This window comes from Glycine soja, chromosome 3, assembly GCF_004193775.1.
Source record: "Glycine soja cultivar W05 chromosome 3, ASM419377v2, whole genome shotgun sequence".
Taxonomy (NCBI): Eukaryota; Viridiplantae; Streptophyta; class Magnoliopsida; order Fabales; family Fabaceae; genus Glycine; species Glycine soja.
In genome coordinates this window covers 43,635,996-43,651,434 of record NC_041004.1, presented here as the reverse complement: position 1 = coordinate 43,651,434, position 15,439 = coordinate 43,635,996, and the positions used below count along the sequence as shown (strand labels likewise).

At 31.7% G+C, this 15,439-nt stretch overlaps 2 protein-coding genes across 2 annotated transcripts; both read left to right on the top strand.

Annotated features, from left to right (window-relative positions):
- The first annotated feature begins 2,531 nt into the window (after positions 1-2,531).
- Positions 2,532-6,088, top strand: LOC114407351 (wee1-like protein kinase). Its single transcript, XM_028370426.1, has 10 exons — positions 2,532-2,881; positions 2,968-3,028; positions 3,105-3,171; positions 3,576-3,842; positions 3,940-4,007; positions 4,123-4,232; positions 4,306-4,346; positions 4,451-4,599; positions 4,694-5,047; positions 5,694-6,088. Exons 1-10 carry the CDS (start codon positions 2,568-2,570, stop codon positions 5,784-5,786), a joined length of 1,524 nt encoding a protein of 507 aa, XP_028226227.1. The 5' UTR covers positions 2,532-2,567; the 3' UTR covers positions 5,787-6,088.
- A 3,948-nt stretch (positions 6,089-10,036) lies between these two features.
- On the top strand, positions 10,037-15,048 carry LOC114407350. The gene is made up of 4 exons (XM_028370425.1): positions 10,037-10,145; positions 10,281-10,401; positions 11,230-11,985; positions 13,024-15,048. Exons 3-4 carry the CDS (start codon positions 11,230-11,232, stop codon positions 14,890-14,892), a joined length of 2,625 nt encoding a protein of 874 aa, XP_028226226.1. The 5' UTR covers positions 10,037-10,145; positions 10,281-10,401; the 3' UTR covers positions 14,893-15,048.
- The last annotated feature ends 391 nt before the right edge of the window (positions 15,049-15,439 follow it).

Here is a 15,439-nt window from a genome sequence, read left to right as displayed (position 1 = left end):
TATTTAAATGAAATGAAATTATCTTTCTTATTTTTATTCTTATTTTATTGCTAGTTCAAAGAAAGTGCACAACTCTCTTCCATTTACCCGCCGTGAATTTCTTATAGTAGAAGGAAATAGAACCAACAATTATTGTTGTTACTTCTACTGTTTGACCGGACATTGTATCGTGGGAGAAAGAAAATTTGTTGAACCAATAATTATCTATTGTTGGTTCCTTTTGTATGATGAAGCAGCAACTAATAAAACTTGTTATTTCTCTTATGCCAGTTTATGTGACTTTGTACTCCACTAGGTTGAACCAACAAAATTCTTTTGCTGCTTGATGAGGAAGTCACATCGTCATTTTTTTAACAAAAAAATATGTGAAAGTTAAACAGCTAGTCAAAAATTCAAAATTGTTGGTTAATCTGTTTTTTCTTTTTTTAAAAATAAAAGGTTTAATTACAAAATTTATCTTTCTATTTTGTACATTACACCGCTTATTTTTTAATTCACTATTTAAGTCTTCCTATATTTTAAAATATACTTATAATTAGAACAAAAAATAATCTTATTTATTTTATAATTAATATTAAAAACAAACAAAAATAAGATTGATCTGTCAAACCTTAAGTCATAAATAAATATGATAAATATAATCATCCAACATTACAAATATAAGTCATTAAATAAGTTGTTAATAAATTCATAAATTTATACATAAAAATAAATGATAGCTTAATATTCTTAAATAAATATAAAATAAATTTAATATAAAATATGTTAAATTATAATTTATTTATTCTATGTTAGATTGTTATTGTTAGTCATAAAATTAAAAAAATATAATTTTCTTCATAAAATATATATATATATATATATAATATAAATTATTTACTTTAAGTAACACAATTTAATATATTAATATTTAATATATATGTGTGGATAGGATAAAATAAGTATTATAATATCTATACCTGTGTTTATTTTTAAAAGAGATAAATATCTATTTTTATCCTAAATTTCAATGGATAATTATCCTATGGATATTTTTTAGGATACTCGTATGATTCAGGTTGATTTTATTATCCCTAGTTGAAAGTAGGTGAGAAGTATACCTCATACATGCTAGGGATGCGGATGAGGGAAAATTACCTTAAGAGGATTTCTTTTACAAACTAATTTTGAAAATAAGGTTGTTTTAAAACAAATTTCAACATAGGACTGTTTTACTACCTAAAATCTATGTAAAACGCTAGCAACAATGGCGAAACCACCTCGTGCAAACACGTGGCAGTGAACTTGCTATTGTAGCTGGTGAGAAAGGCAAACTGTCATCGCTGATGGCAAGATAGCCATGCAGCAGTGGTACCGCCAACGCCGTGCGTCACTGTGGGCATCCTAAATCGTCACTAGGACTGGCGGTACCACTGCTGCATGGCTATCTTGCCATCGGCGGTTTGCCTTTCTCGCCAACTGCAGTGGCAAGTCCACTGCCACGGTTGTGCGCACGAGACGATTTTGTCATTATTGTTGGCGTTTTACATGAATTTTACGTAGTAAAACAGTCTTATGTTGAAATTTGTTTTAAAAGAGCCCCATTTTTAAAAATTAGTTTGAAAAAGAAGCTCTATCAGGACAATTGGCCTGCGGATGAGTTTTGGGAAACCGGAAACCAGCTATCCTTCCCTATTTCGTTGTATTGCTATGTCTGAAAATGATAAGTAATAAACCTTTTTTGTTTACTGGAGAATTTTTATAGAGAAAAAATAAGTAAGAAAGATGGACATTATTTTCACAATTTTTGTATATAAAAAATCCTAAATTAACATAAATGAGAAATAACTCGTCTTTATATTTTCCATTTTCTTAAAGCATTAACAAATTTTCACAACAAAAATTAAAAATAATTTATAGTAAGAAAAATAATAGAGTAAAGGAATTAAATTTTAATTAATATAAAATATTGTTCATACAAACAAAGAAAACCTTTTCTATATTTTTTTTCTTCTTATTTCTATTTATTAAAGCAATATATGATTTTTATTCTCTTTTCTTTTTATTACACAAATCATATTTTTTTCCTCCCTATTCTACTTTTTTTATATATTTAATTTCATTCTCATCCACGTACATCTAAATTCTTTCCCGGTCCGAAAAGGTACGTGCTTTCTGAACAGATGCACACGACGGTTCATATGCGCACTGCGCACCATCACATCTCATCACACTTCAATTTCAATCAATGCTTTATCATATTAAAATATTAACAAAAACCGGAACCAGCTTACGCAGCACGCCAGTCGCCAACACAATACTCGCCCTCTAAACCTGCTCCATAATCCAAATCCAAATCTGTCCGTTCATCAAATCCATCCTCCACAATCAACATCCAGGATCGATTTAACAAAAATCCCCACCATAAACTTCTCCACACCTAAACCCATTGAAATTGAAAAGAACCCGCGCGATTTTGAATTATTCTGCCCCTCCGTACTCCCATTCGCTTATTTATAAATTATAGATTATTATTATTACTGTAATATATATTGAAGCAAGCTCAGCACTGTGATTCGTCGCTGTCGATGGTGAAGATGAAGGGGAAAAGCCAAAGCCAAAGGATTGGAAAAAAGAGTAGAAAAATGAAGGGCGCGTTGAGTACCACTACCAACACCACTAGACACTTGCAGCTTCAGCTAGGTCAAGTGTCCCTCATTCCACTCCAACAACCGTCTTCTACTACTGCTACTACTTCTTCCGCAGTTTCTTGCTTCCAGAACCTTCTAGATGCAGAAGCTCCCAATGCGTCTTCCTCTCGCGTGGCGCTCATCGACAACGCTGCCGCCGCCGCCGCCGCCGCCGACGACAGAGACTTTATTCTCAGCCAGGATTTCTTTTGGTACTACTCATCCTCTTATCCTTTCCAAAATTTGTGATGTCGCTGTTCTTTTTCGCTCACTTTTTTTTTTTGGTTGCTCTTGGCAGCACTCCGGATTACATAACTCCGGATAACCAGAACGTTTTCAACGGCTTTGATTGCGATAGGGTAACGTATTTCAAATTCATTATGCCGCAAGTTTTTTCGAAAAGAAATTATAGCTTTTTAGGGTTTTGTTTCGCAGGAAAATACGCCTTGTCCCAAATCGCCGGAGAAGCTCAACACTACCAAAAGCAAGAGATGCCGACCTGGTAAGATTGGTTACATCTTATTGTGCTTTGTGCTTTTCTTATATTTTGGTACTATATCATAAGTATCTTTCACCAGAGAAAATGTTACTTGAACTTGAGATCACTGATTAATCAGGAACAATCTGTGCCTGTTGATTCATGTCCTTGATGGTGCTCATATTGATTACAAAGAATCTATACTTTGATAATTATGAGAATGATTGTGCTGTTAACTGAACTTGACTCACTGTGTTACTTCATGAGTGTAAATTAGTGTGATCATTGAGATTTAATAGTCTTAACATGAATAATTTACATGCCAATTGTGCTGCATTGGTTTCATACTGCATGAAAGCAAATTGTGCAGTATACTTTTTCTTTTTTGCTTTTTCATTGTCTCTAATCAATATGTATACTTGTCTTAGATGCTATGTCAGTACACCCTCTCAGCCCTACCTTCTGTAGTGACCATCAACCAGTTGTGGAACTTGGAAAGGACTCTGGTACCGAAGAACTGGCTCTTGAGAAAACAATAGCACCTGGGAAACCAAAGGCTCAAAATTATGTGTCACATTCTGCAGTTGCATTGCGTTGCAGGGTTATGCCTCCTCCTTGCTTTAGGAACCCCTATTTAAAAGACGTATCAGACAAGGATTTAGATCCTTTTGGAAACCAAAGATTGAAATGTGCAGGTATTATTTCAGTCAGTTCCTTCACTAGTCCTTTTCAATAACTGTTGGATTTTTCGTCACACTTGTTGGACTTTTCTAACTACTGGTATGATTGCAGGTCTCTTCCCTGCATTTACTGGTGGTGATGGGCTTTCACGCTACCGCGCTGACTTTCATGAAATTGAGGTACTATGTTCAAAAGGAGATTTTAACTTCCATAGATTGTTTGAATTGATATTACCTCGTAGCAATTTAACCTCTGGTTCGATATTTGATGTATAACTTCTCCTTTCCTTGTCAGCAAATTGGCAGAGGGAACTTTAGTAGTGTTTTCAAAGTATTAAAACGAATAGATGGTTGCTTGTATGCTGTGAAGCACAGCACCAGACCATTACGCCTGGAAACAGAAAGGTACCATCTTCTAAACCTGTGGGTTTTTTTTCTCATAGTTCTAGTCACTAACTCTAATCTTTTGACATTGCAGGACAAAAGCTTTGATGGAAGTTCAAGCTTTGGCAGCCCTAGGTTTTTATTTACATTTTCACCATTTATTTTATTCTGCAATCTGTATAATGGATTTCATAATGAATTTTCGTTCCTTAATTTCATTAACCTTTTCACCACTTCAGGTTTGCATGAGAATATTGTGGGCTACTATTCTTCATGGTTTGAAAATGAACAACTGTACATTCAGATGGAGCTATGTGATCACAGCTTATCTATAAGAAAATACTCCGCTTTATTTACAGAAGGACAAGTGTTAGATGCCTTATTTCAGGTCTGTTTCTCTTATGTTTATTCTTGTAGAGTCCTACTCCTACACAAGTTTTTACCTATCCGTTGTACTTATATTGTGATTTTTTCATGATCAGGTTGCCAATGCACTGCAATTTATACACGAGAAGGGAATAGCTCATCTAGATGTCAAACCTGATAATATTTATGTGAAAAATGGTGTTTATAAGCTTGGTGATTTTGGATGTGCAACTCTTCTTGATACTAGCCTGCCAATTGAGGAGGGCGACGCACGTTATATGCCCCAGGAAATCCTTAATGAGAATTATGATCACCTTGACAAGGTTGATATCTTTTCCTTGGGAGCTTCTATTTATGAACTAATTCGTAGGTTGCCTTTGCCAGAATCAGGATGTCAATTTTTAAATCTTAAAGAGGGCAAGTTTCCCCTTCTGCCTGGTCATTCGTTGCAACTTCAAAACTTGCTCAAGGTACTATATTCTCTCTTCCCAATGTTTTTGTTATCTTTCAACATGGTGGATGTTTTGCAAGAGTGATGGGAAGTCTAGTGTATGACTTGCGGGATACTTTGGTCAAGAAACTAGGCACTCACATATGAAGGAATTATAATTCCATTGGTCTATGTTTTGTATGGATTGTTTTTAAAATATATAAGGTGCGTTGCTAGTCACTTGTACATGTTTTTTTCAACAAAAAAAAAAATGAACTGATACGATTGTTTTACTTCTACCACTTCTATGATCTAGTGAAAGTTACTAGTAAGTATGTTCTACTATAGCTTTGGTATTTATTGTTGAGCCATTCAACCATTGTACGTCATTTAAATTTGGAAAATTGTTCATTTGCACGATAAGATTTTTGTGAAAATTAAATAAATTATATAAATGATAATAAGATTGGTTGAAGTGGGATTCATTTGATGAGTGTCAGAAGATACTTGCAAAACCACCGTTAGAAAGTATCCAATATCCTTGTATTGTTAGTTCTTTTGATATTTATTTTCTTTCCAAGTTTCTTGACCTAATAACATTGTTTAAATTTTTACGTTTCAAATTTTTCCTGATCCAACTTTAGCATTTTGTTGATTTGTATGATTTTGTTGTTTTTGTGATTCAGGTCATGATGGACCCTGATCCGGTGAAGCGGCCTTCTGCTAAAGAATTGATAGAGAATCCAATTTTTTGTAGGATTCAAAGAACAGCAAGTTGATAAACCACGATTTATTGTGTTTCGGTTGGACCATATACGACCGGTCTTGATTATGTCATGGCCAATTTTGTGAAATATCTTTTCGGATATGTATGCACCAAATTTATCTCGAGTATGGTGCAAATATTGTAAATTTAACGGTCCAATTATGCATTGTATTGTACTAAGGATCTGCGAATGACAATTGGCAAAGACAAGCCCCTTGAAGTAAACAATTGACTTTTGTTATTCCTGCTGCATTTTCTTGTACCTCATTCGAAGGCAAAGATTATAAGAAAGGCTAAATCGAATGAATTAGCGCATTTTTTTTTTAACTTAGCGAGGGAGTTTCTAATTTGAGTGTTTGGAAATTAATTTGAGTGTTTGGAAATTAATCTCTCGGAAGTGCAAACATTATAAAACTTTATTCATTCCAACCAAATCTTTTAGATAGTATACAAGTCTTGGTATTCTATAGAATCGGCAAAATTATGTTAATATTTGAATTTAACAATTTATTATAGAACTACAGAGGTAGAAATTAGGTTATTTACAGAGGTTTGGATTCATTCGATATTCAATTCAATAGGAATATAAAACCTGTCGATTCGCCGCCATGTGTTGACGTTCACCGCAATGAGGTTCTACTTTTTTTCCCCCCTCCCTCCTCTGCTGAGGTTTCAAGGTTTACTGAGCGCGCAAAACATGCAGGTCTCCTTCAGTTGTACAAAAAGAGTTTTTATGATACTGTATTTACTCATTGAAAATGATAAAATACATATAATTGTTGATAAAAATAAGAGGAAATATACATTAATTAAAAACACAAATTAACTTAAACAGTAAAATGTTTCACCAAATTACTTTTACTATTTGAATTTTAATGGATTTATAAAATATGACTTCATAAGATTTGAGAGGATATTATGAATTTTTAAGATTTTAAAAAATCGTAAATTTTTTAAAAAATATTTAAAATTATTGATAAATATTTATTAATTTTTCTTACCTAATACTTTAAATAAAATCATTCTATATAAAAAATCTTAAATTTATCACATAACAAATCAATTTTTTCGAACATACTTATAAGTATAATAGATTCATTCTCTTTTAATTATCAATTATGTTAATGGTATAAAATTATATTCTGTAATGTCTATCAATGACATAAATACTTGTAGTCATTCTTACAATAGCAATCTCACCAAACAAAAATCATGTCCAATAATTATTTTAAACCCCATTTATAAATGTAACAAAAAATTCATGTACCAAAAAATAAACTATTTATATATTTATCTACTTATATATGAGTCAACTTCTCATGCTCATTAAAAATAAACATGCAATCCAAGATGCTCCAAATTCAAATAGTTGTAAAGATTTTTCATACCACTCATCCGAGGACATGTTATCTATGGGTCGAAAGAGTAAAAAAAATTATGAATATCTACCACTTTCAACAAAGAGAAAATGAATTATGTATGATAAGAAAAGAAAAATATGTCAATTGATAGAAAAAAAAAATCATAAAATCTAAAGAGTTTGAGTGAGATTATTTGATGTGTATTTTTTATTAAAAAAGTCTCTCATACTTTTTAATACCAAAATATTAAAATGGTGGTAGCGACATTTGGAATCCTAAGTGTAGTGGAGGGAGATCATTGTGCAACTTTTTATTTGGTTTTGATTTGTAAATTCTCTCAAGTTTTTGAATCAAAATCAAATATTGTTTTTGGGTTTTACTTCTAAAATTCTGCAATTAAAAATCCATAAACCAATTTTAAAAATTGTTGCAATTGTTTTGGGTTATGGGTTGTGGATGTTCTATGTTCTTGGGGGTTAGAGCATGCTTTTGTGTATTTTTTTTCTTCAAATTTTGTAAATATTATAGTGGGGTTAAAAATCACGGTTATGTATTGATTATAGTATTGAGATATTTCAGAAAAGTAATTATATTTTATGGTAATTTTTAACTGTTAATATTTTTATATTATTAATAGTGTTAAATTTGTCTTATCGGAAGAATTATTTTGAATGAATTTAAAAGATAAAGGATTAAAATGAATTTTTTAAAGATAAATGATCAAATTGAAAAAAAATATAAAGGACCAAATAATTCATTTGATCAAAATCTTAAAAATCATTATATTTTTACAAAATTTTTTAAAATTCATAGAATTTTTTTTTAATGTTAGACTAGTTTTTTAAAATCCTAACCAATGCACTCTTGTATTTATTTATAATATTATAGTTTGGATTCGTTCAATATTCAATAGTAATATAATTAAAATTTAGGTTATTTACAGAGATTTTTAATTTAACAATTTTGGTTATTTGTAGTGAAAATATTAAAGTTGTTATATGTTTCACAGAGATTATTTACATTAAAGTTATTGTATTATATGAAAAAGTAAAAAAAAAATAGTGAAAATAAGTAAATTTAATTATTAACATAAAATAAAATAAAAATAATTTTAAAATTATATTAATATGTATTTTAATTTAGTTAATTTAAAAATAGTGCATATTAATGTATTTAATTAAGAATGATAATTCATTGACAAAATTCATATGTATAGTGCATATTATTTTAATAATTATTTTTATTTAATAATATTTTTAATATATATATATAATATTTGTCATTTGTCATCTCAGATGTGCACCAACTGCTGAGTCGAACCCAATAGCCCATAGCCATGGTATCGAAAGACGTATACACAGGATCTGAATATCAGATTTAATGATAAAACCTTAAATTTGTTTTGGCGAATATAAAACCTTAAAAATTAGTATAAACTATAAAAACTATAAGATATTCTTTTTGGTATTTGTAATTTCTATCCTAAACAAATTGTCTTAAGATTTTTATTAATCAATCTGCTGTCGTGATGCCTCGAAAGACATTAAATAAATTAAAATTATTACAATGACCTGATTTTTTTTATAAAAAAAATCCATTATAATTTTATTTTCTATTTTAATATATATTTTTTAATTTTTTAAGATACAAAACAAATCACTACTTAAATGCTCATGATTGAGAAAAAATTTCAAGTATTATCTTTTGTGAACTAAAAAATACATCTAACGAACGTTGTTGTATTGTGATACAATTTTTCATGCAAATCCAATGAATAAGATTGATTGCTTCCTCTAAAAAAAAAAAAAGATTGAGTGCTTAGATACACAAATAACAAATTCCCAAATAACTAAGGAATGTTTTCTTTAGGAGTGAATAACTGAGGAATATTGACTATATTGCATTTTGTTTATTTTTTCTTATTTTTTTTACTTGATGATGTATAGTTTTTTTTTTATTAACTATAATGATGTATAGTATAAATGTAAAGAGTACATGACTCCACATGGAAGAAAATTGTAGGTGTATAATAAAAATGGAATAAAAGTAGTTTAACTAAATAATACAATAGTTTAACTTTTTTCTACTATTAATATAGTAATATTTTTTTACAAGTCCGCAAATTATAAATCATAATAATTTTAAACTAATTATTATAAAAATTAATAAACTAATCATATATAACAAATTAGGATAAGTAACTGTATATATACCATCAAACACATAAATCAATTAAATGTAATTGTTTTGTCACCAATAACATGAATTTTAACAGGATTATTTTTGTGAATAATGCACATATTTTATATAAAAAAATACAGTGTCTAGAGGTGAAGTTGTTATTAAGAGTTTAACTATAACGTATTTATAATACATATTTTTTTTATTGTCAATGGTGAACCAATTAAAAAAATACCTATAATATGATAATTAGAATAATTATTATAAAATTAATAACTAATAGTTTTATTGTATATGTTTTTTTGGAATAAAATCATATATGTTAATCATCTATGATTAGATGTAGTATAGAAAACATTACTACCTTAAATTAAATTAATTTTACTATACACATCTATCTATATATTTTTTTTACTCAATACATATCAATCTATAATTAAATGTAAAAGTGTATTTAAAATTTATCGTTTTATTTTATATAAACGGGACTCAAAAATTCCAAAAGCACTCGTTAAGATAAAATAATAATTAATTATTATTGTTCAAAATAGTAATAATAATAATAACTCTTGAATCATATATTAATATTATGGCAGGATAGGATCTGATTTTTTTTTTGTTTTTGTTTTTTGAGATAAACAGGATAGGATCTGATACTAGTGGGAATAACGACTATAAATTAAAAAACTTTTCTCGGTTTCGTTTCATGTTTTAACCTCGGACAATTTCCATTCTTTATTTTTTCGATTACTCGTTTTCTTGGTCCTCTCTCTCTCTCTCTCTCTCTCTAGTTACGGGACTCAAGTTTGCTGTCATGAAAGGAGAGCTATGTGAGTGTTGATGATATGATATGATTCTACGATTCTCTCTTCTCTCTTCTCTCTTTGCTACTGCTTATAATTCTCTTCTCTTCCTAATGTTTCTTTTACTCTCTTACTATTATTATTATTATTATTATTTTTCAGTTCTTATTACCAGCGCACCAAGGAAACAACAACAACAAACACGTTGAAAATCGAGGATTATTCCAAGACCCATTTCCCCAGGTCGATTTTCGCACGTGCCTTCGAACCTATTCCCCCCAAGGTTACGTTACCGAGCTTGTTTCTAATCATTATTACTTTGCATGTTTCTGATTTTTCTTATATATATTCTATGCGGTTATTTATTTCTCTTTTAATATTTCATGGCTCTACCGTTGAATTATCGTGACAACCCCATTGTGATTGCTTCAAACATTTATACTTGCTTGCTGATTGTTTGCTTCATATAATTATCAAGGTAGTTTTTTTTCTTTTTCCCATAAAAGAAGAAAAATGAAAACGGCAAAGTTACTTACTTCGTATTTGGTTTTATTCGATTTTTGTAAAATCTTAACACTTTATTTCTCCAGTGTTTAATCAGTAATCAATCAGGTTTTATAACGTGGAGCGTTGATCTGGGATTCGAATTGGATGTGGATATATGCATGATTAGATTTTCAGAGTATTTGAGTGGTTTTCTGTGAACTGATTTTCGTATCACTCTTTTTTTTTTTTTTTTCGTTTCCCGATTGTTGTTTCATTCGAGCAACGCAATAGTTAAGTTAATTATACAAAATTTGACTGAATTATATATTCTGCAGTAATGTATGAAAATTCTGATATCATTAAAAAATTGTTTCAATTCTTGTTTTCTTCTAATGGGATTTATAATTTTGTGTTTAAAGGTACGAAATTTTAACATATGGTATTGCCTCAGTTAATGTGTGAATGATTTAACTTCTTTGGCTTAATGCTTTATTGATGAGATTGTTCTCCTTCATTGATCACCACGAGGAGCAATTGCAATGAGGGGCAAGAATTTATAGTCTTTGCAATAGAGAGAAATCATATTATGTTATTCTTTATTCAACTTACAATCCAATATTTGCAGATGGATTCTCGTTGCATTGATGACAAAAAAGAAGACAATGAAATGAAATCTGCCGAAGAATTTGAAGATATATTTGGAGATCCAGAAGTGCTGCCTCGTGTTGGAGAGGAGTACCAGGCTGAAATTCCTTCATTAGTTACGGCACCTTATCTTTCTCAGCTTGTAAACAAGGCAAGAGATTCAGAAATCACTGTCATCGAGAAAGAGTCTATGTCACTAGGATTGCCCATTCCTCTTAAGTGGGCACACTGCAAATTTGAAGGTAGTTGTGGTTGTGGGACTTCAGAATCTTTCACAAGTGAAGCAGGGCCAATTATTTCTGAGAATGAATGTCCGGCGGTTGAAGTGACACTTCAGACTGTTTCACATGTAGGAGGGTTCTCAAATTTTGAATCATCTTCTAAAAGTAATGAGAAGAATCAGCCAAGAGGGAAGTATCTTCTCCCTGGATTGTTGGATGATCAATCTTGGACAGATATTGAATACAACAGTTTTCTTCTTGGCCTCTATGTATTTGGGAAGAACCTTAAATTTTTGAAGAGATTTGTTGGGGGTAGAACTATGGGAGACATATTGTTTTTGTATTATGGAAAGTTTTTCAAGTCTAAAGAATATTGCCGATGGTCAGAGTGCCGAAAGTTGAGAACTAAGCGGTGTATATATGGCCAAAAAATATTCACAGGATGGAGGCAGCAAGAATTGCTGTCAAGATTATTTTCCCGTGTGCCAGGGGAGTGTCAAACTACATTGGTTGAGGTATCTCTCTGACATATTTCATTGTATGCCAATCACTGTCACACATAATCTGGATGAAAGGGAATTACTACGTAAATATGATCCTGGTGTTCTTATTGGCATTGACATTGACATTGAAAGCAGTGTTCACATTATAACAATAATAACCAGTGATTAAAATAAATTCTTTTGTCAGTGTTGCTGACTTGTATATATCTGTTTAAAAGGTGTATTAGTTAGATGATGGTTTATGTTGGAGATTAAATACCTACCATCAGCAAGCTTGAGAGTTTTTTGTCATTCTAAGGAAAAAAATGAAAAGGTTCACAAACTTCTATTTGTGATATATCCTTGGAAAATTGTTTTGGACATTTTGGCTATCTTGTGAAATAATTTGGTATAAAGTTGCCTTAGAATGCTAGTAAGTGAACTTGAAACTAATGAAATTGATTTAAAATAAGTATCATCCATTCATGAAGTATTTCTGCTTATATGTTGATTATCATGATACTTATTGCCAAATCAGCAATGCTATACAATAGAAATTTCAGAAATTATTGACTGTTACATTGGTCATGAGAGCTGTACATGAATAGACATAAAGTAATCTATGGAACATGAAATTAGGAAAAAACATGACACCAGACAATGGGTATCATGATGCTAAATTAGGTAAGGTGGTGTGGATAATTGCTCCATAATTCAGGCCTTTTCCATTCGTGGATAAGTCTATTAGCTTCTCAATCAGGAGAGAATATTCACTAGAGTGAATTATAAGTTACAATGAGTTTCTTCCAATACATTCTCTTAAGTTACATGCCTTGATAATTTATTTGGTCCTAGTAATTGCATAATCGACATTGCCTACATTTTAGAGTCTTAAATATTCATATATTTTTTTAATTTTCTCAAATAATTATAGACACTTCCTTCTAGCTGTATCCATAGTTCACATTGCTTTTGTATAGTATGCTGTTAAACTGGCTGCATTTCTATAACCCATGTATTTTCCAACCCGAAAAAAAAATGTCTCCTGAATTCATGTAAATATTAATGCAGATTTCAAGGAAATTTGTGGAGGGAAAGATGCCTTTTGAAGAATATGTATTTGCTTTAAAGGATGCAGTTGGCATTGACTTGCTTATAGCTGCAGTAGGTATAGGAAAAGGGAAGCAAGATCTCACCGGCACTGCTGTTGAGCCAACAAAGACCAATCACACATTCTCTGTTCGCCCTGAAATTCCAATTGGCAAAGCTTGCTCCTCTCTTACACCTGCAGATGTAATCAAGTTTCTCACAGGAGATTTTAGGTTGAGTAAAGCTCGATCCAGTGATCTCTTTTGGGAAGCTGTTTGGCCTCGTCTGTTAGCAAAAGGCTGGCATTCTGAACAGCCTATAGATCAAGTTGTTTCTGGATCAAAACAATCTTTGGTTTTTCTTGTACCTGGTGTTAAGAAATTTTCAAGAAGGAAACTGATAAAAGGTGACCACTACTTTGATTCTATAAGTGATGTTTTGAATAAAGTAGCATCTGACCCTGGGCTTCTTGAGACTGAAAGTCAAGCAACTGAGGGCAGTGTAGATAGGGAAAAAACAGAAGACAAAGGAGACCTAGAGGGTGTGCCAAATAGGGAACAAGTTCATTACCTTCAATCTCAAAGTTCAAAGAGCTATCAAGATCTCACAAAATTTACTATTGTAGATACCAGTATGGTTCATGATATGAATCAGCGCAAAGTGACACAGATGAGAAGCTTACCTTTTCAAACTATAAGTGTATCTACCATCCCAAGCTGCTCTAGTGAATCTGAGCTAGATACATCTGAAGAATCAGAAGATCAGGCTGAACAAGATAATGCTTCAAGCCCTATTGAAGATCGGGTTGAACAAGATAATGCTTCAAGCCCTATTGAAGATCGGGTTGAACAAGATAATGCTTCAAGCCCTAACAAAGATAAACTTGAACAAGCTAATTCTTCATATCCTATTCAAGACCAGGTTGAACAAGGTCATTCCTCAAACCCTATTGAAGAATTCTCTGATAAGGGGTTGAGCATAGACTCTTCAGATTGTACTCATGTTCCTGAAGCCCTCAACACCACCAATGAAGTAAAATATCATAGATGTCATTCTGATCTGCATAATGAAGAGCATTCAAGGGAGATCAATGAGCATCCCTTTATTCAAAAGATGACATCAATGCAGAAGTTAAGAGCTTGTAACCATGGAGAATTTAACCACTGCACTGAAAGTACTTCTGTGGATAGAAAGTTCGATTTAAATGAGCCAATCTCACCATCAAATCTGCATGAAGAATCTGATGGCATGGTTTTGTCTATGGGTTTAGAAAATTTGCCTTTCCCAAGTTATCTGGCTAAAGGCAGTCCAAACATGAGCAATGAAATCAGTGTCCCTGAGAACCACCTGGTCGGAGAAGTTTCTGCAGAAAATTCTGAAACCAGGATGTTGATTGACTTGAATTTTCCTCAAGTTTCACCTGAGTTAGGACTTGAAATGGAAATTCCATCCTCTATGGTCAGAATGCAAAATGACAATCAATGTGCAAATACATCATCTTCTCCATCTGAGATAACCCAGTTCAATGCCGCACAGGAGTTTCCTGATGGTAATAAGGAGCAGCAGTCTAGCCTTGTCAACCGTCGCCAGAGCACAAGGAACCGGCCATTGACCACAAAAGCATTGGAAGCTCTTGAGTACAGGTTTATCAATTCAAAGAGGAAAAGAAAAAACACAGAATGTTCAGACAATAACACAAAGTCCAAATGTGTACGTGTAAGTAGTGGGACAATTATTAGTGCCACTAGTGATAATGGCATTGAGGATTCTATGGCTGATACAAGAGCAGAGGAAGAGAATGTTATCCAGGCATATAGTTGTAGCATCAATCTGAATGAAGGTTCACTATAATTTGTGAAAAAGGTTGGGGTAGCTTCTTCTCGAGGGGTATCAAGTTCATAAAAATTTCTGGTGTTGAGCCTAAACTGCTTATAATTTTATTGTTTCAACTGTATCATAAATATACATGAAGAAGATCAAAGCCATCAGTCCATATTCACTTACTCATTTTTCTTCTTCCAAACATGTGACTGATAGAATAAAATCATAGTTTAAAATATGATTAATGATTTAAAGATGGACCATTGATGCCAAAGCTCTGAGATCAAAGTCGCTCTCTTTAACAGAAACTTAAGTGGTAATTTGATTTCTGCTTTATATCAGACTGATCGGAATATAATCATGCCTCGACTAGTACACAATTGCATTACTCCATCTCCCTAAGCACGTTTTTTTACTGTAGTAGCAACATGTTTGACCTGATGCAAACTATGGAAGCCCCTAACTACAAACTGGTTGGTACAATGTGAAACTTTAATACCAAGCAACATGCCTTTTCACAGGTTTCTCATAATCTTTGTTAGTGTCCACATTGTGTTTTAAATCTACTTTGTTTAGT

What these genes read in the sequence shown, in the direction of transcription:
- LOC114407351 (XM_028370426.1), top strand. Translation starts at nt 2,568, where the DNA reads ATGGTGAAGATGAAGGGGAAAAGCCAAAGCCAAAGGATTGGAAAAAAG. An exon ending in CTCAGCCAGGATTTCTTTTG is followed by an intron (nt 2,882 to 2,967) that starts GTACTACTCATC and finishes TGCTCTTGGCAG; the next exon opens with CACTCCGGATTACATAACTC. An exon ending in AACTTCAAAACTTGCTCAAG is followed by an intron (nt 5,048 to 5,693) that starts GTACTATATTCT and finishes TTTGTGATTCAG; the next exon opens with GTCATGATGGACCCTGATCC.
- LOC114407350 (XM_028370425.1), top strand. Translation starts at nt 11,230, where the DNA reads ATGGATTCTCGTTGCATTGATGACAAAAAAGAAGACAATGAAATGAAA. An exon ending in GTCAAACTACATTGGTTGAG is followed by an intron (nt 11,986 to 13,023) that starts GTATCTCTCTGA and finishes ATATTAATGCAG; the next exon opens with ATTTCAAGGAAATTTGTGGA.